General features: G+C 43.4%; 1 protein-coding gene across 8 annotated transcripts in view; it reads left to right on the top strand.

Annotated features, from left to right (window-relative positions):
• ANK2 (ankyrin 2) overlaps positions 1-21,183 on the top strand; it is a 512,604-nt gene that overhangs the window by 222,240 nt on the left and 269,181 nt on the right. For all 8 annotated transcript variants that reach the window (XM_030190840.1, XM_030190841.1, XM_030190837.1 and 5 more), the window contains 4 exons: positions 4,723-4,821; positions 8,214-8,411; positions 11,119-11,217; positions 12,536-12,634. In XM_030190840.1, the coding sequence (XP_030046700.1) occupies positions 4,723-4,821; positions 8,214-8,411; positions 11,119-11,217; positions 12,536-12,634 (495 nt within the window). The remainder of the gene's footprint in view (positions 1-4,722; positions 4,822-8,213; positions 8,412-11,118; positions 11,218-12,535; positions 12,635-21,183) is intronic.

Raw genomic sequence — 21,183 nt, 5'->3', positions numbered from 1 at the left:
TAATGCAGTTTGTATGAGTAGTTTTGATCTTTCTACAGGAGTAATCGGCAGAGTTCCAATTCAAATAGAAACCATTTCTGAATACTTTCAGGGGCATTTTTGAAAGAGAAGGGCGCCCATCTTCCGACACAAATCGGGAGATGGGCGTCCTACTCTCAGGGTCGCCCAAATCGGCATAATCGAAAGCCGATTTTGGGCGTCCTCAACTGCTTCCCGTCGTGGGGATGACCAAAGTTCCCGGGGGCGTGTCAGCACCTTAGCAAAGGCAGGACTGGGACGTGATTAAGAGAGGGGCGTCCTCGGCCGATAATGGAAAAAAGAAGGACATCCCTGATGAGCATTTGGTCGACTTTACTTGGTCCATTGTTTTTCATGACCAAGCCTCAAAAAGGTGCCTAAACTGACCAGATGACCACCGGAGGGAATTGGGGATGACCTCCTCTTACTCCCCCAGTGGTCACCAACCCCCTCCCATCCTATAAATATATTTTTTTAATTTTTTTGCCAGCCTCTATGTCAGCCTCAAATGTCAAACCCAGCTCCATGACAGCAGTATGCAGGTCCCTGGAGCAGTTTTAGTGGGTGCAGTGCACTTCAGGCAGGCGGACCCAGGCCCATCCCCCCTACCTGGACACTTGTGGTGGTAAATGTGAGCCCTTCAAAACCCACCCGAAACCCACTGTACCCACATGTAGGTGTCCCCCTTCACCCCTTAGGGCTATGGTAGTGGTGTACAGTTGTGGGGAGTGGGTTTTGGGGGGGGGGGGAGTTGGGGGGCTCAGCTCCGAAAGTAAGGGAGATATGCACCTGGGAGCAATTTGTGAAGGCCACTGCAGTGCCCCCTAGGGTGCCTGGTTGGTGTCCTGGCATGTGAGGGGGACCAGTGCCCTATGAATGCTGGCTCCTCCCACGACCAAATGCCTTGGATTTGGTCATTTTTGAGATGGGGGTCCTCGGTTTCCATTAACCAAGGACGACCATCTCTAAGGTTGACCATCTCAACATTTAGGTTGACCGTCTTTAAGGTCGACCTAAATGTTGAGATTTGGGCATCCCCGACCGTATTATCGAAACGAAAGATGGACGCCCATCTTGTTTCGTTAATACGGGTTTCCCCGCCTGTTCGCCAGACGTCCTTAGAGGTGGGCACCCTTAGAGATGGTCGTCCCCGTTCGATTATGCCCCTCTTTGTGATGCGGTATTACCCTGTAAAGGGAGTCTTTTTGTTTTATTGTGCCAATGCCTTATCTAAAGACAGATTCAAACTGTTCACTCTAACATTTCTGCTCTCTAATGATTTCAAGAGCTTGCTTTTGATAGGGTAGAGCAGTGGTTCTTAACTCAGTCTTTGAAGCATGCTGTAGGTATTTTTTTAAATCATATAATCACATGCAAAAGCAATTATTCTGGACACCCCAGTCAAGGTTTTCAGGATATCCACAATGCACATACACTGCCTTCTTGATATGCAACTCTACCTTCAGAATATGGAAGAAGGATCCAACTGAAAATAATAGGAAACAGCATAAGGATTGGCAAGTCAAATGCAAAGCGCTGATAAGGAAGGCAAAGAGATTTTGAAAAGAAGATTGCTTTGGTGGTAAAAACATATAGTAAAAACCTTTTTAGGTATATTAAAAGTAAGAAACCAGCAAAAGAATCAGCTGAACCTCTAGTTGACAGAGGGTTAATAGGGGCACTCAGGAAAGACAAGGCCATAGTAGAGAGATTAAATTAATTCTTTGCTTCGGTCTTCACGGGTAAGATCTGGGAGAGATACCAGTGCCAGAAATGGTATTCTGTGCTGATGTGTCAGAAAAACTAAATCAAATCTCTGTAAACCTAGAAGATGTAATAGGGCAATTTGACAAATTGAAGAGTAGCAAATCACCTGGACAGGATGGTGTACTTCCCAGAGTATTGATAGAATTGAATAATGAACTTGCAGAACTATTGTTAGTAATATGTAATTTATCTTTAAAATCAAGCATGGTAGTAGAAAATTGTTGGGTGGCCGGTTTTTAAAAAGGGTTTCAGAGGTGATCCGTGAAATTATAGGCCAGTGAGCCTGATGTCTGTGCCGGGCAAAATGGTAGAGACTATTATAAAGGACAAAATTACAGAGCATATACATAAGCATGGATTAATGAGACAAAGCCAACATGGATTTAATGATGGGAAATCTTGCCTCACCAATCTACTATAGTTCTTTGAAGGGGTGTACAAACATGTAGATAAAGGTGAGCCAGTCGATATCTGGATTTTTAAAAGGCATTTGACAAAGTACCTCATGAAAGACTCCAGAAGAAATTGGAGTCATGGGATAGGAGGTAGTGTCCTATTGTGGATTAAAAACTGGTTAAAAGATATAAAACAGACAGTAGGGTTAAATGGTCAGTATTCTCAATGGAGAAGGGCTGATAGTGGGGTTCTGCAGGTGTCTGTGCTGGGACCATTGCTTTTTAACATATTTATAAATGATTTAGCTATGGGAATAGCTAGTGAGGTAATTACATTTTCTAATGACACAAAGTTATTCAAAGTTGTTACATCTCAAGAGGATTGTGAAAAATTACAAGAGGACCTTACGAGACTGGGAGACTGAGCATTCAAATGGCAAATGACGTTTAATGTGAGCAATTGCAAAATGATGCATGTGGGAAAGAGGAACTCGAACTATAGCTACGTGATGCAAGGTTCTACATTAGGAGTCACTGACCAGGAAAAGGATCTAGGTGTCATCGTTGATGATACATTGAAACCCTCTGCTCAGCGTGCAATGGCAGCAAAGAAAGCAAAGAGAATGTTAGCTGTTATATGGAAAACAAAAATGAGAATGTTATAATGCCCTTGTATCGCTCCATGGTGTGACTACACCTTGAATACTGTGTGCAATTCTGGTCACCACATCTCAAAAAAGATATAGTAGAATTGGAAAAGGTACAGAGAAGGGTGACAAAAATGATAAAGGGGATGGGATGACTTCCCTATGAGGAAGGCTGAAGTGGCTAGGGCTCTTCAGCCTGGAGAAAAGAAGGCGGTAGAGGTCTATAAAATGGTGGAGTGGAATGGGTAGACGTGAATCGCTTATTTACTCTTTCCAAAAATACAAGGACTAGGGTGCATGCAATGAAGCTACAAAGTAGTAACTTTAAAACAAATTGGGGAAATTATTTCTTCACTCAGCATGTAATTAAACTCTGGAATTAGTTGCCAGAGAATGTGGTAAAAGCAGTTAGCTTAGCGGGGTTTAAAAAAGGTTTGGCTTATAAGTCCATAAGGGAATGGGAAACACTGCCTTTCTGAGAGTTTTTTTTTTTTTTTTGCAACTACATTCAAAGCAGTTTACCTATATTCAGGTACTTATTTTGTACTAGGGGCAATGGAAGGTTAAGTGACTTGCCCAGAGTCACAAGGAACTGCAGTGGGAATTAAACTCAGTTCTCCAGGATCAAAGTCCAGTGCATTAACCACTAGGCTACTCCTCCACTCTATAAGCCATTACTAAGATGAACTTGGGAAAGTCCACTGCTTATTTTTAGGATAAGCAGCATAAAATATATTGTTACAGTTTTGGGATCTTGGCAGGTAGTTGTGACCTGGATTGGCCACTGTTGGAAACAGGATGCTGTGCTTGATGAACCATATGGTCTGTCCCAGTATGGCAACACTTATGTTCTTATATACATTGTGGTTATTCTGAAAAACTGACTGGCTGGGTATGCCCTGGGTTGAAAATCACTGGAATACAAGGGGGAAAGTTAAAATTATTAGAAAAATTATAAACTTTACAACAATATCTTGCTCTTTTAGTAATCTTTCATTCCATTGTCTGAGACACATTTTCTATCCTGGTGACCCATCTATATCTCAGTAAAAGTGATAATAATAACACTAAATTTTCATGACTGTCCCCTCTAGAAGGAAGTTTTCATTCAGACCAGGCACCAAACCTGATAACCACAGTGCCTGTTCCTGAGGTGACTCTCTTTTTCTGTATTATCTATCTTTTTAGAATCAGAATGACAGCAGAGTCATGAAGGACTGTTCCGTTCACATGTGTTTGTGCCAGATGTGATGCTGTGAAATACATGGAGTCTTTGTTTTCCTATGTCTTTAACTGTGGGGCCCTTTTATAAAGGCATGCCAAAAACTGGCCTGCGGCAGTGTGGGCGCATATTTGTGGCGCATGCCAGACCCTTATTGTACCGCATCTGGAAAAATGGGATTTTTTTTACTGGGCCAGAAAATGGACATGCGGCAAACTGAAAACCAGTGCACGTCCATTTTCAGCCTGAGACCTTACTGCCACCCATTGACTTAGCGGTAAGATCTCACGCACTACCTGGGCGCTAAGCATGCAGTGCACACCAGCTGTTGTTTACCGCCAGGTAGGCACCCCATGTTAGAAAATAGCAAATATTTTCTACCACATATTTTCGGCGCACACCAAATTCAGAATTACCACCCAGAGCACGTGGTAGCCGGGTGGTAATGCTGATTTGGCATGCTGGACGTGCATAGGCCCTTACGCACCTTTGTAAAAGGGCCCCCATGCATCTATAAAGAAAGACATGAAAGAAAATCCCATTGCAATCTGTAGATATACACACCTCTCTCAGAGCATGTATCCTATCTTTTCTAAATATGTTGCTGTGAAGACAATTATTGATAAACAGCAGAGAATGCTGACGATTTCTGATGTACAATGTTTCTCTTCAGCGTGGGGAGACTGCACTCCACATGGCAGCACGTGCTGGGCAGGTGGAAGTAGTTCGCTGCCTCCTGAGAAATGGTGCCCTCGTTGATGCCAGAGCCAGGGTATGTATCCAGCTGTGCCATTTTCTGCACCTGCTCTAAAGTTTAGTACTGTGTAATAACTGTAATAAGGTATGAGAGAAGAGAGTGATTTCCAGCTGCTGTAAGTTATCTTGCTGCCATGCTTGTATACCTAATCAGGGGTTAATGTCAACCATTTAAAAAACATTTTTAATGCTATGTTCTCTTATAAGGTAGTTTCTTTGTGAAATTCTTTTCCATCTTCTTAGAGATTAGAAACTTCATACACTGTCTTTCAAAAGAAATTGAGAGCCTGTCTACTTGATAATTGACATGTTTAATTTTTTTTTTTTAGTTTGGTATATTTTAAGTTGTTTTTGTTATTGATTTTTCTTCAGTTGTAAACCGTGGTGAACCCATATGGGGATATAGCAGTATATAAACAACATATTGACATAGACAATTATTGCCAGGCTGTTACAAGTTCACTGGCACCCATGAATGTATAACTTCCTTATCCGTGTTTTTATAGACACATAGGTGCCTTTTGTGCCTTTATAAATAGGCTGCAAATGGGCACCTTTTTTTTTCCCTCAGAGTTCAGGTGTCCAGTTATAAAATTACCTCCTCCTTATATAGTCCAAAAATTGTCAGACTGGTGCGCTGAGTCAGAATCCTCAGGCTGTCTGACAGTCAACTGCAGACTGTTCCAAACCCAGTTACAGTCAGTATAGAAAAAGCTGAGAAATTAAAAACTTTGGGAGAACCTTTAGTAGTTTTCATATGTGTTATAGACAGCATAGGACCATACTAAAGGTCTCATCTTGCATTTTGAGGGGATGTAAAATTCTCCTTGCTAAAATGTGAGTTTTGTACCCTCTACTTCGTATCAATTTAAACTTTCCATTTTGTACTGTAGCTGCTGTGACTGTAATGACTGGATGACAACCCAGTTGGGAACATTAGCGGGCCTTGGCCTGCATTATATGTATCTACCTGTTTTAGCTGCTTTCCTCTCAGGTTGAACCCTCTGGTACTAACAGGTTGCCGAGGCTTAGGAAGGAAGCTATTATTGTGGGCTACCATTTAAAAAAACATTGTTTTGGTGTTAATCCCAATTCTTAGTAACTAGGAATCATTGCATAAAGAGGAACCTGTGCTAAAATAGCATGAATTAGTGGTAAAATAACATATCTTAATAGTAATCCACATTGACAGCTATGCCACTTAAAGCATGAGCCCAAAGTCCTCAGATAATAGGAGGCTGAGGCTGGAGAAGTACAGAAACGGAACTCAGAGATGTGGTCAGACAATTCAGGACAATACTAATGAATCAGGAACAGAATTGACAGGCAAAATCATAGTCAGGAATTAGGCACAGGTTGGGGCTGGCAGAACAGTTTTGGAAATGGTAGACAAGCAAAGTTCGGTAACAGAAGGCAGACAGTTGTAGTAGCGTACCCAAGAACTCACACATGAGACCTATTAAAGGATAGGGCAGAGTGGGAGCTCAAGTTCACATAGCTTCGATGAACCAAACACAGCAAGCCACATCAACAGGTTGCAGTTCATGATGGCTTTAAAAGGGCAGGAGGAAGCTGTGGCTCCTTTTCTATGTGAGGAGGGCATCCTGGAGAATAAGAATGTAACAATCAGTGTTGTATAGTAACTAAGTAAATGTAACTAGTTAATGTACTTAAGTAAAAGTTTTGTTACTTTTACTTGTAAAGAAGTGCACGATAACATTTGTTACTTTTACTTCTACCAAAGTAATAATTTCACCAATTTTTGCTACTTTTACTCTTTTATCTTATGCATGTAGTTAAAAAAAAAAAAAAAAAAGTAAAAGCTGAAGCCAGACATAAATGATAATTTCTCAGTAAACCAAATTAAACAGCAAAACCTGGAACAGGATTGTGTTATTTCAAACCTCATCACGCAAAGAGTGAATCATGTTAAATTTTGCTGTTCAGGTGATACATCCTAAGAGAACAGTGGACTTGCCTGTGTTCAAAGTGACCTAACTCATTAGCTGTTTGGCTGGAGACCAGTAACCAGTTCAATGAAGCTGAAGCTGGTTGCAGTTCTTGGTGAACAGACATGTCTTTTCCACAACAGTGCTGGTCATCCCATGCAAAATTTTACATTGAGGTGACTGTCCATTAGACTGATAAAATCTGTAGAGAGAAAGTCTTCTTGTCTGGGCTTAAAATTGAAGGGTTCCTACACATTTGAAGTTCTTGCATCAGTTCTTGAAGATATTCAAATATAGTTTGTCCTCAGATGAAAAGTTGTTAGAACAACAATAGACATATATGATTCCAACTTTGAGAAAGCCTTCTCTGTAAACATTGCAATGATAACAAAGATGAAGACGAATTAGACAGAACCACTTGTAATGCAGATGATGATGATAAAGTTTTCTTTGCTATACGAAGTCAAGCATCTCAGAGAGAGATTCTTTTGATCAATATTTGCAGACCCTGTCAGAAGACTTTAGTAGTATTGCAGCCTGCCCTGATTTGAAGGAACTTTTTATCAGACTGAACACTCCTTTTCCTGCCAGTGCAGTTACTGAACACCTTTCTAACTGTACTGGATTAAAGCATAAGTGACAGTCATTTTCATAATTTAGTTTTACTTAAAGTGCATTGAATTAGAGCAATACAGTTGTTGGGATAAAAATAATAATAGTTGCATTCATTGTCGTTGCAGTACTTTTACTTTTTACTCAAAAAAGTATTATATTAGGCAATAACGTTTTTTACATAAGTAATTTTTTTAATGTGTTCTTCACTGTACTTTTAAGTACTTTAACCTAGTACTTTGAACAACACTGGTAACAATGTCATTCTTGGAGCATGACCTGTAGTGCCAAATGTCACCATCACTTAGGAGGTAGGGACCACCACAGATAAGCAAATCAGAGCTACTGCTGCCATACGTGGACCTGTTTTAAACCTCTGCTGGTGCTTAGCAACAGGCCCCAAATTTAAGAATGGATGGTCTTGTATTGGAATTTCAGCGATACCACTCCTTATGAATCTGTATCACAACGTTTTGCCTGCTGGTAGTTTAATAAAATGGATCCTGCTCATGAAAAAAGAGACAAGCCCCTTAAAATATTTGTGGGGCTAGCTGCTGTGAGGAGCGTGCAGGGTAGAATACCGTGCTGCAGTGGGCTTTCATTGTATGGAGTTATGCACTATAAACTCTCGAGTCGGCGCAGATCATAGGCAAAGATATACACAACAGCAGAAGTGAGCCTGTGGTGAGGGAAGGATTTATCTTCTTGTTACCTATTTAATTTATTTTATGCAGCTACTATGACTTCTCATTTCTGTAGTGCTACTAGATCTAGACAGCGCTTGTTTGTGCTGGTTTAGCACTGATCGTTCTTCATGTCCACTATATTTATCTGTCTTGTGATCTAGGAGGAGCAGACTCCTTTGCATATTGCCTCTCGTCTGGGTAAAACTGAGATCGTCCAACTCCTGCTTCAGCACATGGCTCACCCAGATGCTGCTACTACCAATGGATACACCCCACTGCACATCTCAGCCAGGGAGGGTCAAGTAGATGTAGCTTCAGTCCTGCTGGAGGCAGGCGCTGCACATTCCTTAGCAACCAAGGTAAGAATGAGGCTCAGACACTTTGGTCTCGCTGTATGAAAGCAATACTCGCTGTATGTTGTGCGGTATTTCAGGTGTATCCTGCTGAGCTTAAAAATGTTAATGGCAAGCCATGATCTTTCAGATTTTTAGGATGTTCCTTTCTAATTCCCCCAAACTTATGGGAACAGTCTTGTGAGCAAAAGAGTCACAAGTCATTGTCTACTACTGGATCTGGTTGACTGCAAAGCCATTGCTATTTCACAGGGCATACGTCAGTTGGGGAACATTGTTGAGGAACTGCTTATTGAACATGCAAAATAATGATTGAGCAGCAAAACTTTATAACTGAAGTAATTTCTTGCTGTTTGCGGATCTGTGAATATTAACCAGTGCTCAGAAGCTGCATTTTTCCTTTTAAGACACTGAGAATTGATGGGGTTTAGCTTCTTCCCAAGAACACAGACAGCTGTGATATACCTGGCAGAGCAGTTTTCAGGCATACTAAGCATTAAGGGCATTAATTTGTTAGTGCATATTCAGCCTGTTAGAGTGCCTTAAAGAATTTAGTGCACACTAAACCGGTTTAATATATGTAATATACAAATTAATGTGCATTGAGTTCATTAACAGTGCATGTGTGAAATGAGCTAACATAGTAACATAGTAGATGACGGCAGAAAAAGACCTGCACGGTCCATCCAGTCTGCCCAACAAGATAACTCATATTTGCTGCTTTTTGTGTATACCCTACTTTGATTTGTACCTATGCTCTTCAGGGCACAGACCGTATAAGTCTGCCCCGCACTATCCCCGCCTCCCAACCACCAGCCCCACCTCCCAACCACCGGCTCTGGCACAGGCACAGACCGTATAAGTCTGCCCAGCACTATCCTCACCTCCCCAGCCCTGCCTCCCAACCCCGGCTCTGGCACAGACCGTACAAGTCTGTCCAGCACTATCCCCGCCTCCCAACCACCAGTCCCGCTTCCCACCACCGGCTCTGGCACAGACCGTATAAGTCTGCCCAGCCCTATCCCCGCCTCCCAACCACCAGCCCCGCCTCCCGATCTTGACTAAGCTCCTGAGGAGCTGAAAATTTGTTCCAAATTTTGGGAAAAGGCAAAAAGAACCAAACTTTTTTGCTCTGTGCATATCCCTACTAAGGATGTTGTCCATACCAAAGTAATCACATGATCAGCCACTGTACAGGATGTTGAGAGGACATGGGTACGATGTCCTCCAAGATTTCCCACCAAGATTAAGCTCAGGCACCTGCCTAAGCAGAGTTTGCCTCTAGAAGCTAACACACTTTTGGAAATAGTATGGCTCAAAAAGAGGGTACTCTGTCTACCTGGCCCTCTTCTCCCAAGTAATAGGCCTCCCCTCCCCCTCTTCAGCATAAGCCACCAACTCCTAGACAAGGTTGCCAGGTCTGCGGGTTTCCCGCCCAATTGGGCGGCTTTCCGCAACCTGTTGCAGGCAATTTTTGCCGGCTGCGGGAAATTGGGCAGCTTTTAAAAAGCCGCGTTGCAGTGATTGGGCAGTTTTCTGGGGCTTCTATTGGTCCAATTTGGTCCAATAGAAGCCCCGCAGAGGCTGGGTTAATGACAGGGGCGGGGTTAGTGACGTCGGGGGCGGGGTTAGTGACAGCGGCTATGGCGGGGGCAGGGTTAGTGATGGCGGCGGCAGGGTTGATGACATCGGTGGTACGTCGGGGGCGGGGTTGATGATGTTGGGGGCGGGGTTTAACTTTGTATGGGTTTTGGGCTCGTTTGGGTGGGGAAACTTTTTTCAACCCAGCAACCCTGCTCCTAGGGACTCTTTCCCCTTTTACCAAGCACCAGCCTCTTGACTACACAAGTGTTATAAATTATTCCATTTATTGAATGCTCCAAACTGCATCCTTTTCTTTCAGGAGGATAATTACAGTCAGCAAGCGTCCTCCTTTCCACTCTGGAGGATAAGTACAACACATAAGGGTTTTTACTTTTATTTCTCCAACAATAAACAGGCTAACCATGGCACTTTATCCATAGGTTCCGTGCTCCTCCCCTAGCATTCATTCCTCTGGGGCCTCAGCAATGCAAAAACAGAACAAACCTTACTAAGGAGCAATCATTAAAGTGCACTTTCATGTGGCTTCCTTTTACTCCAGACTAATAGCAGACTTCTAGAGGGTAGCTGCCATCCTTTCCAAGCTTCCTTCTCCCTCTTCCCAAAGTTAGTTTCACCTTAAGCAGTCCTGCCACCATATGGTTACCATATTTGCGGAGACAAAAAAGAGGGCAGAAAAAGTAAAAATGGTTGCTACCTTTACTAAGGAAATATTTAATCATAGTTAATGAACACACATCAAGCAATGACTTACTCACAGCACAGCAATAGACAATCTACATCCAGTGGCTTACAGTATTCTGTGTTAGGCACGTTAAATGCAAGCCCCACTCATACTCCACCCATGTGTATGCTGTCCTTGCAGATGCCCACTCTGGAAGTTAAGTGGATATTTGTTTAGGAGCCCTGCTAGCGCAAAGACTCATCTAAGTGCTAGTATTTTAAACAATAACACATGAAATGGACACACAAATGTTAGTGCCCAGTTTATAGAATTTCCCTTTTAGTGTCCACTTACCATAGCACTGCAGTCCAAAAATGAAAAGTAATATCATAAGTTAATAAATCAGATAACACCTTTGTAAATGTATCTTCTTGTGGACCTTTTCAGAAGGGCTTTACACCACTACATGTTGCAGCGAAGTATGGCAGCCTGGATGTGGCAAAACTCCTCCTACAGCGTCGTGCCCCACCTGATTTTGCTGGCAAGGTATTGAAACTCACAGTGGATATGGGGATATGAGGATAGAATGGAATATTGTGGAAAATCAAGGATAATTGTTTGGAATAACTGGAGCTAAAATACAATTCAAAAGGAAGTAATTCTCCCCGATATTCAGTACTATTTATCCAGCCAGAATGGCTGCTGACCGGTTAAATAGTGCTTAACCAGCTATCCACCACGGAATATCCCCGGTTAGTGGCTAACTGGTTATATCGCATGATATAACTGGCTATTCGCCGATTTTTATAGCGAGTTTAGTGGCCATATTTGGCCGCATGAAACCATGAAATATCTTTGGCCACTTTCAGGATAACCGGCTAAGTCTTAATATCGACTTAGCCGGTTATCTTGAAACTGGCCAATAATGAATCGGATGTTCGATACCAGTCACTGGAAACAGCCCAGCATTGAATATCCAGGCTCCGTGCTGACCGTGGAAGTTAAACGGTCTAACTCCTGTGGTGTGAAAATCGGCCTCATTGTCTTTTAATTGATTAAAATTATTCATTTAAATATGAGGTCAAATAATGTTGCACTGTTATAGCATAACATGAAAACTGCAACAGGATAAAGGCAATAAAATGTCCTCTACTGCATAAAATATTCATTTGGTAAGACTATTGTTGCACATATGTACTGGCTAGTGTGACTGCTGTATTCTCTTGCCAGAGCTGTGAAATAAGTTAGTGTATTGTACTACCCCATCTTGGACTTTGCCAGCATTATTGGCCCTAAAATTTATTGTAAAACTAGTAGCGTGTGCAAAAATGTTTGCACCTCCCACCGCTACCATTTTGAATGACTGAATGAAGACCAGAGATGCGCCAGTGTAGTTTTCCTCCTTACTTGGAAGGGTGTGGGAGTGGGGCCTATTGGCATTGGAGAAAGAGGCACCAGTTTAGCATTTGGGGGGAGTACGGCTTCCCATGCTCACCTCAAACTGCGCCCTGTGTGAAGATGGTACGGTTACTGTGCATAGAAATAAGCTATTTGCAGAACACGGTATGGTAAGTTGTAATGAGCTCGGTACGCAGGCAGAAGTGCATATACACAATTGGTTGTTGTCCCAGAATACTTACTCCCCTTAAACTGCACAGCACTAACAGCTCCCTTTTGGTTTTCAGTTCCCATCCTTGGAATCCTAACATGAGCATTGTTGTCTGTAGTTAGTTGTTACTTGAGTTATGTATTGTTTGGGTAATGATTTAACATGTCTTTACATAGCATCCTGTCACCCTCTAATGGCAGCCAGAGCACAGCTAACAATGACTTATAACTGTAACATAACCACACCCCTTTGCAGAATGGCCTCACTCCACTCCATGTTGCTGCTCACTATGACAACCAGAAGGTGGCGCTGCTGTTGCTGGAGAAAGGTGCCTATCCCCATGCAACTGCCAAGGTGAGATATCTCAGAGTGCAGTCCATGCTGCAAAATATCATATTTTGTGTAGATAATAGAAAGGAGAAAGGTTGGGGTGGAATTTAGGACTTTCTAATGCTTTATCCCAAACTGCCTCTTTCCTTCTCCTTATTAAAAAGTAGGTTTGTATTGTAAAATAGAACTTTTTTTTTTCAGTGAGCTTTAGGTAGTAGTTACAATATTTACCTTTACCCATGTTAAATGTCAAACTTGTGTTATTTTAATGTAACATGTTAGTTAATGTCAGTGCAGGCTGTATAATAATAAGATGCAGTGTACCTCATTATTATAGAAATTAAATCATGCGGCTTGCGTTGAACTCTGAAAATTGTGTTTATATGTGGAAAAATAATTCCAGCTTAAAGCTAGCATTATGTTTCCTCTCCAGGAGCATCAGGTTGTTAACACGTCTGGATATTTCCAGTCACTATCTTAAAGGGGTAGAAGCCCTAGAAAGTGCAATAACAATAGAGGAACCCTTCTCCTCCCTTCCATCTCCCCAGCAAAGGGCATTATTCATAACCTTAATCCATGCCCCCCCCCATACCAGGGGCATAGCCAAGACTTTGACAGGAGGGGGTCCAGAGCCCAAGGTGAGGGGGCACATTTTAACCCCCCCCCCCCCCCACTGCCACCACCACCTTTGACCCCCCCCCCCCCCCCCCCCCCCGGCGCCAAAGGGCAGGCTTCTATTTCTGTGAGTCTGACGTCTTGCACGTACGTTCAATCACGTTTCATAGGACTAATGATCTGAGGAACTTGTAGCACAGAGATAATGTAAAAATCCACTCTAAATTTCTGAGATCTTTGTCACATTGCGAAAGTGAAACGAAGTCCAGCCAATTAGGTCTAACTCTTTTGTGGTGCTCATGTTGACTTTGAGAGATAAATTAAGTTTTTTTATTTTGCTTTTTTTTTTTTTGTATGATTGCAGGATACAGTGATTTAAAAAAATACAATTAGGGTATATTATATGTTAAATACATCTCTGTTTAAAGAAACAGAGACAGTTTTATTCTTCTGCATTTTTGGAGTACAGCATATTTGTTGTCTTAACTCTGACGTTATACCAAGATGAACTGAAGTACTGTATAACAGACACTGATATTTTCTATCTGAGCTCGACCTAATATGTTTCTGTTGTCTGTCTGTTAGAGAACAACTTTTAGGCCATGGTGAAGTCAAAAGGCCAGGAGTTCCCTTAAAAAATCATCTAACTATGCTGTAGGCGTAAACTATGTGGGATAGACCTATAAAAAGCAAGCAAAAGTATTTAAAAATTAAACCCCCACACTTATTTCTGCCAGCCGGTCCTGGCCCTGGTTGGTGGTTTGATCATCATCAAAATCTGTCTTTTGACACATTATATGACTCCTGATGCAGGTATCATTCGCCGAAACATGGCCATGTCGAGTCTTTTTATTCGTGCCTGGCCCTAGTTCCACATTTTTCTTCCACAAACAGTGGACAGGGAAAAACCTACTGTATCAGAATATAACGTGCTTTGAGCTACAAATGAAAAAGAGGAAACTAAATAAATCCAAATTTTAAAAGGGCCATTCTCAATAGCACACACCAGTTCAGCCATTGTGAATGTTATAAAAGGGCGACCAGGTATCGTAAGCACATAGGTAGATATGTTGCACCTATTTTATAAGGCCAACAGATGTGCCTATGTACCTATATAGCATTGCCTTTTTAAAAGCTCCTGCATAAAGTTGCATTTGGTCTGAGGCAAGAATAACTTTGTGCTTGTATTTGCCAGTAACAGTTCGCACTTATGCATAAGTTCTGCGCCACCTCTGAAAACAGCTGCGGCTGTGAAGGGTAATTCTATAAAGGTGCATATCTGTTGCCTATTCTGTGAAGAAAAGTAAGTGTGTATTTTTCATGACAGAATACTAGTATAGAAAGGACGTAAGGCATGAACGCTTACTCCTGCCATAAGGGTGGTGTAAATGCTCACATCTAGATTGTAGAAGTAGATGCATCCAGATCCAGGTGTGCCCTCGAGTCAGAGTTGACTCCTGGTGACCATGGTTTATTGGCTTAATACCAAAATGGTTTTGCCATCACTGTCTCTTAAGGCATGGAGGGACAAGTGACTTGCCCAAGGCCACCAGGAGCCACGGTGGGATTTGAACGTGGGCCCTCCAGTTCCCAGCCTGCTCTAACCATTAGGCTACTCCTCCATTCCAGAAGTATGTGCATAGAGTAGTTTATAGTATTTTGTAATGTGTACCTCACCTATGCTTCACCCAAACTACCCATGTGAATGCACCTGCAAAGTACATGCCATCAAATATTGGCTTGTACTTGTAGTCAGAACCCACTTATTTACACTTGTGCTGTAATAAATACATTGGTATTTATCCCTTTGAGCCTTGGCTTGGACCTTATTGTCCACCCCTACTTTTTTTGTTGTTCCTGATTTTATGCTTAGGGTTGATCTTTCTTTTTCTTGATGTATTTGATTATTCTAAAGAGAATCCATGCGTGTGGAGAACTCAATAGATCCGTCGGAGCATAAAATGAAAATAAAAAAGGTGGGAATATGAGCCAGGCTATCCAAAAAGACCGTTGCAGAACCACTCCGTCTTACACTCCGCAGAGTGTAAGACGGAGTGGTTCTGCAACGGTCTTTTTTAAGACCTTTCTTGAGCTGTTTTGCACAGGATTTGTATTTTGTGATCTGAGATTTTTTTCATAACGTCAACCCATGATTTCACTTCATAGGTGATCTCAGTCATAAGACTCCTGATGTATGCCGGTTGTGTCGAGTCATTGTTTATGTGATATTGTTTTATTATCATTTATTTGGAAATTATTAAATACATTTTATTTCAAAACTTCGGTTTGGTTCCAGTTTTTGGATAGCCTGGCTTATATTCCCACCTTTTTTTATTTTGATTATTCTAGTCATTTTTGTGTTTTAATAGTGTGTGCTTTGCTAGTGGGTGTGTGCATGGGTGTACTTTGGGTAGAACATGCAAATATGCGCATAAATCATAGAATGCTATAATTTATGTATGTTCTGGCTAATATCTAGGTGTAGGCAATTAGTTAGTGATTTCACCTTAGATGGGGATTGGGTATAGCACCTTTCTGTGGTTACAATCAAATAGATTTACATATTATATACAGGTACTGATTTTGTACCTGGGGCAGTGGAGGGTTAAGTGAGTTGCCCAGGGCCACGAGAAGCTGCAGTGGGAACTGAACCTGGTTCCCCTGGGGGTTAGCCCACTCCTTTGACCATTAGGCTACTCCTCAACTCCTATGTAAGTGCTTTTTTTTTTATCTTTAACTAGTATTCTATGTAGAAATGTAGGCGCTTACTTTACTTTATAGAATAGGCTTCAAATGGAGAGCGGTGACGTCACGCTGAGCGATGGCGGTGTGAGAGAACAGCTCCACACGCCAGTAACGAAGATCGATAATATATAACTACAGGTGGCGAAATCGGAACACACGATCGGACTTAGTGAGCATTAGAGGAGCAGCGGAGCACGGGGATGGCAGGCAAAGAGGCGTCTGGACCCCGCAAATCTTTAAAAGACTTCTCTTACCGGCCGCTGCAGATGGCGGACAAGATGGCGCCCGCAGAAGAAAGCGGGAAATCCGACAAGGCCCGACGCGATAGATCACCAGTAGATATTGCGGCGGAGGGGGAACTTTCTGCAAGAGACTTTTGGGCACTGCTGGAGGTGATTCGAGCGGATATTAAAGGGGTCCGCGAAGATTTCGCGACCCTAGCAGCTGAGCTTCGGGGCGAGGTCTCCGAGATGGGACACCGCGTGGTGGAGCTGGATGAACAAATGGAGAGCCAGCAGGAAGCCCTGAGCTCCGTCGAACTTACGCTGGAAGCGCAACAGGCCATGTGCAGGTCCCTGAGTGAGAAGGTGGAAGACCTGGAAAACCGAGGGAGGAGAGCTAATTTACGTTTCAGAGGCATACCGGAGCAAGCTGAATATGTGAACTGCGAACAGACCATACAGCAAATTGCGAGTATGCTGCTATCTGAAGAGGGGCAAGAAGTGACGCCCTCCATGATCAAAATAGACAGAGCGCATAGAATGCTGGCACGCACGAAAGCCAACGTGCCCCGGGACATTATTGCATGCTTCACGGAATACAAAACAAAGGAAGCTATCCTCCGTAAGGCACGGAAATTGGAAGTGGTGCAGTGGGAATCCTTCCCTATTGAAATCTATCAAGACCTTGCCCCTGCCACATTAAAACGACGGGCGGAGCTGCGGAACTATACCAGATACCTGCGAGATAAAGGAATACCTTACAGATGGCAGCACCCTTTTGCTTTGACATATAACCAAGACGGAAAATGGCACAGGGTTACTAATGCGGAGGAAGCTCGGGAAAAATGGCCAGAAGTAGAGGCACCCCGGAGGCCCCCGGAGGAACAGACCAGAGTGGAGGGGGATGCACGCCCGATAAGAAAACGTTGGACGCGAGTGGCGAGAGGCAAGGGACGCCTCACTAGACAACAATCTGAGAAGCAGCTGACTTCAGCACGATTTAATATAACTTGACTGCTGTATTATGAACATTGAGGCTCAAGGTTTGGTTGATGTGATGTGTGTGCCCACGAGTTGATATGTACGAGGAAAGTAAGGGAGATAAGATTGTAGTTATAGACAAGGATATGGGATAGTTGGATATTTACTGGCGAAAGGGTAGTCACCGTTCTCACAATTTTGGTGGTGGGATTCAGTTCTCCCATCGGTTAAATAAGGATAGGGGAAGGGAGGAGGGAGGGGGATGGGTTGTGGGGATCTCTCAGGAAACTGATAACACTACATATGGTTTAGCTAAGTTGCAATGGATCAGGAGAAAGGCTGATAGATTTACAGATAAGGCCCCACCATGATTGGGTTTACATGCTTATCATTAAATGTACGAGGTCTTAACTCTCCTCTAAAACGTAGGAGGCTTTTCCGAGAGGCACTAAGGGTGAAGGCGGAAGTTCTCTTTATACAGGAAACACACCTATTACCCCGACACGAACATCTGCTACAGCACCCTAGATACCCACTCCAATTCTTGGCATCCAATAGGCAACCAGCAAAAACAGCGGGTGTGGGGATATTATTTAAACAAGGGCACCAATGGGAAATACAAATGGTCAAGAGAGATGTGGGGGGCAGGTTTGTGATTGTGGTGGGGAGTCTCGGGGGTCATACCTACACCTTAGTTAACATTTATGCCCCGAATTACGCGCAAGGAGCCTTTTTTGAGACACTGGGCGCTCAGCTGTCACGTAATGTGCAAGGGGAGCTTTTGCTGGGAGGGGACTTTAATTTGACGATGGACCCCTCGTTAGACAACTCTAGTGGGACAGCGAACTATGCGCAATCAGATCGGGATAACTTGCTTCAGTTTTTAAATCAGTGGGGTCTGGTGGATATTTGGAGGGTGTTACATGGGGGAGAGAGGGACTATACATGCTTCTCGGCTCCCCATGATTCCTATTCAAGAATAGATATGTGGATGGGAAGCGCGGGTGTGACTGTGCAGGTGGAATCTTCAGAAATACATACAAGAACATGGTCGGACCACGCCCCTCTCTCTATAACACTCCGGGGATTCCCAGTACAAGATAGACAGTTGAGGTGGCAGCTCCCTGATAGAATATTAGACGATCCAAAAACTGTTCAGAAACTCGCAGGAGAGATCAGGGAGTTCCTGCAATTTAATGATGTCCTGGGCATAGCACCAGAGACGCTATGGGAAACCCTGAAGGTAGTGATTAGGGGGTCCCTGATCTCCATACAAGCCTTTCTACAGAAAGACCATAAGGAAAAAGAAACAATTCTGAGACAAACAATACAGCGGTTAGACCCATTAGCCAAACAGAATCAGGCCTCCCCGAGTCAGCAAGAGGAATTGCATAGAGCTAGGGTGCAATTGCTGGACTTGGACCTCAAGGTTATTAAAGAGCAGATGCAGAAGACACAACAGGAATTTTATGAATTTAATAACAAAGCTAGTAAATTACTAGCATATAAATTAAGACAGTTAAGGCAAAGGAATGTCATTAGTAGAGTGAGAACAGAGGACGGGCGGCTTTGGGATCAACCGGCAGAGGTTAAGAGACTCTTTGTGGAATACTATCAGAGACTCTATAGTCCAGAGGAGGGGATGGAGGAGGAGGCCATTCGGGCCTATTTGAGTAACATAGATATGCCAACTCTCAGGGGGAATGATTATGAGATGTTATCTGCCCCCATAGAGCTAGAAGAGGTGACATCAGCAATTAAGGGTCTGCCTAGTGGAAAAGCTCCAGGAGCAGATGGGTATAATAACCGATTCTATAAATGTTTTAACTCGTTATTGGCACCAATTCTACTTAGAGTATTCAATACTATACAGGCTGATACCGGGCTCCCAAGATCTTGGTGCCTAGCGGAGGTGGTTTTATTATTAAAGCCACATAAAGATCCGCAAAGTTGTGGCTCATATCGGCCTATTTCCCTGCTGGGGACTGACTATAAAATATTGACCACCATCTTGGCTGCCCGGCTGCAGAAAGTACTCCCATATCTGGTTCACGAGGACCAAGCCGGGTTCATAGCAAATAGACAGACCTTTGACAATACTAGGCGAGCACAATATCTACTGGATAGAATTAAACAATTGGGACACCCGGCAGTGTTTGTGTCACTGGACGCCGAGAAGGCGTTTGATAGAGTGCTGTGGCCCTTCCTGTTTGAACTGCTACGGAAGGTTGGAATTGGCGGGCAGTACTTAAGCTGGGTCGCGGCGCTCTACCAACGGCCGATGAGTCGGCTGCGAATTAATGACACGACAACAGAGCCTTTTGAATTGTTTAGAGGCACAAGACAGGGTTGTGCCCTCTCCCCATTACTGTTCGCACTAGCCATGGAACCACTAGCAATCTTGATTCGAGCAGAAGTTGCAGTACAAGGCATTAGAATTGGGAGGCATGAAACCAAACTACTGCTTTATGCAGATGATATACTGCTGACACTATCGCAGCCTGAGATATCGTTGCAAGCTGTAATGCAGATAATTCAGGGATACGGCCAGGTGGCTGGTCTCAAAATTAATATGCAGAAGTCTGAGATCATGCCCATACAGTGCTCGACGGAGCTACAGGAGCAGCTACAAACCTCCTTCCATCTCCTCTGGTCACCTCAGTATATTAGATATCTGGGGGTTAATTTAACGCCAGACACTGGGAACCTATTTCGGGAGAACTTTTACCTAAACTACGCGAACTCTTGCAAGAACTGGACAGATGGGGAGGGCTACACATGTCATGGATGGGTAGAATAGCAGCGGTTAAGATGACACTGCTCCCCAAACTCCTGTATCTGTTTATGGCAGTGACAGTTCATATACCATACACATTTTTTCACACTCTTCATAAGAAAATGTTCGCCTTTATTTGGCGTAGAAGACCACCTCGAGTGGCCCGTAGTGTTCTCTTTCAACTACGGAAAGATGGGGGTATGGGAGTGCCTAACTTTAGCCTATATTATAGAGCCGCCCTATTTCAGATGCTGTCCACGGTACAGAGAGGCCCGAATAAGTTGTGGACCTACGATGCGCAATGGGGCTTAAAAGGGGTGCCAATATGGGCAGTAGCGTGGCTCCCCTTGCCGCTCATTCGAGACCTTATCTCCGGAATACGGGGTCCGATGGGGGTGATCCTGGGGGAATGGGTTAGATGTAGAGCGGCATGGTTCCCTGGGCGTAAATATCATGTGATGACCCCTATCATTTTTGCAACCGACTTCACTCCAGGTCGGACAGATGGGGTATATAGACATTGGTCTGCAGCATCGCTGCGCTTGCTGGGCCAAATATGGGAAGATGGGAAGTGCCATTCATTTCACACACTTCAGGAGGAATTTGGGTTAGGGGACAAAGACTACTTCTCGTACATGCAGATTAGAGACTTTATACAGAGAAAAGCGAGAGAGGACTTAGCCCTTGCAGACACAGAGCTTGAGTTAGCCATGAGATCAGGGGAAGGCAAAGGGGGGATATCCCGCATTTACAGAGCTATGTTGCATAAGACCCAACCACTGGGCAAATACATTAAGAAATGGGAGACGACACTGGGTGTCACATATGATCCACTGGTCTGGAAAGGAATATTTAAACGTTTACTGGCATTTTCAGTAGCTACTCCTTTACTGGAAAATGGGTATAAGATGTTGTATCAATGGTATATGACCCCGAGCCGACTTTTCCGTATTTTTAAAAATGGATCGGCACTCTGCTGGCGTAGGTGCGGGGCAGAAGGTACATTTTGGCATATCTGGTGGGAATGCCCAATGATACAGCAGTTCTGGCAGGACTTACAGTCCAGACTGCAGAGCGGGATGGGACTGGTAATAAAGTTTGATGCTGACATATGTTTGTTAAATTTAGTTGCAAAAGAGAGTAAAGGCTCCTGCTCAGCACTTTTAAGATACATTGTTACAGCAGCCAGGACTTTAATTGCAAAGTATTGGAAACAACAAACACTGCCCACTGTG

Source organism: Microcaecilia unicolor, chromosome 2 (genome assembly GCF_901765095.1).
Source record: "Microcaecilia unicolor chromosome 2, aMicUni1.1, whole genome shotgun sequence".
Classification (NCBI taxonomy): Eukaryota; Metazoa; Chordata; class Amphibia; order Gymnophiona; family Siphonopidae; genus Microcaecilia; species Microcaecilia unicolor.
Note: the sequence above shows the minus strand (reverse complement) of the source record. Positions and strands in the feature narration are given on the sequence as shown.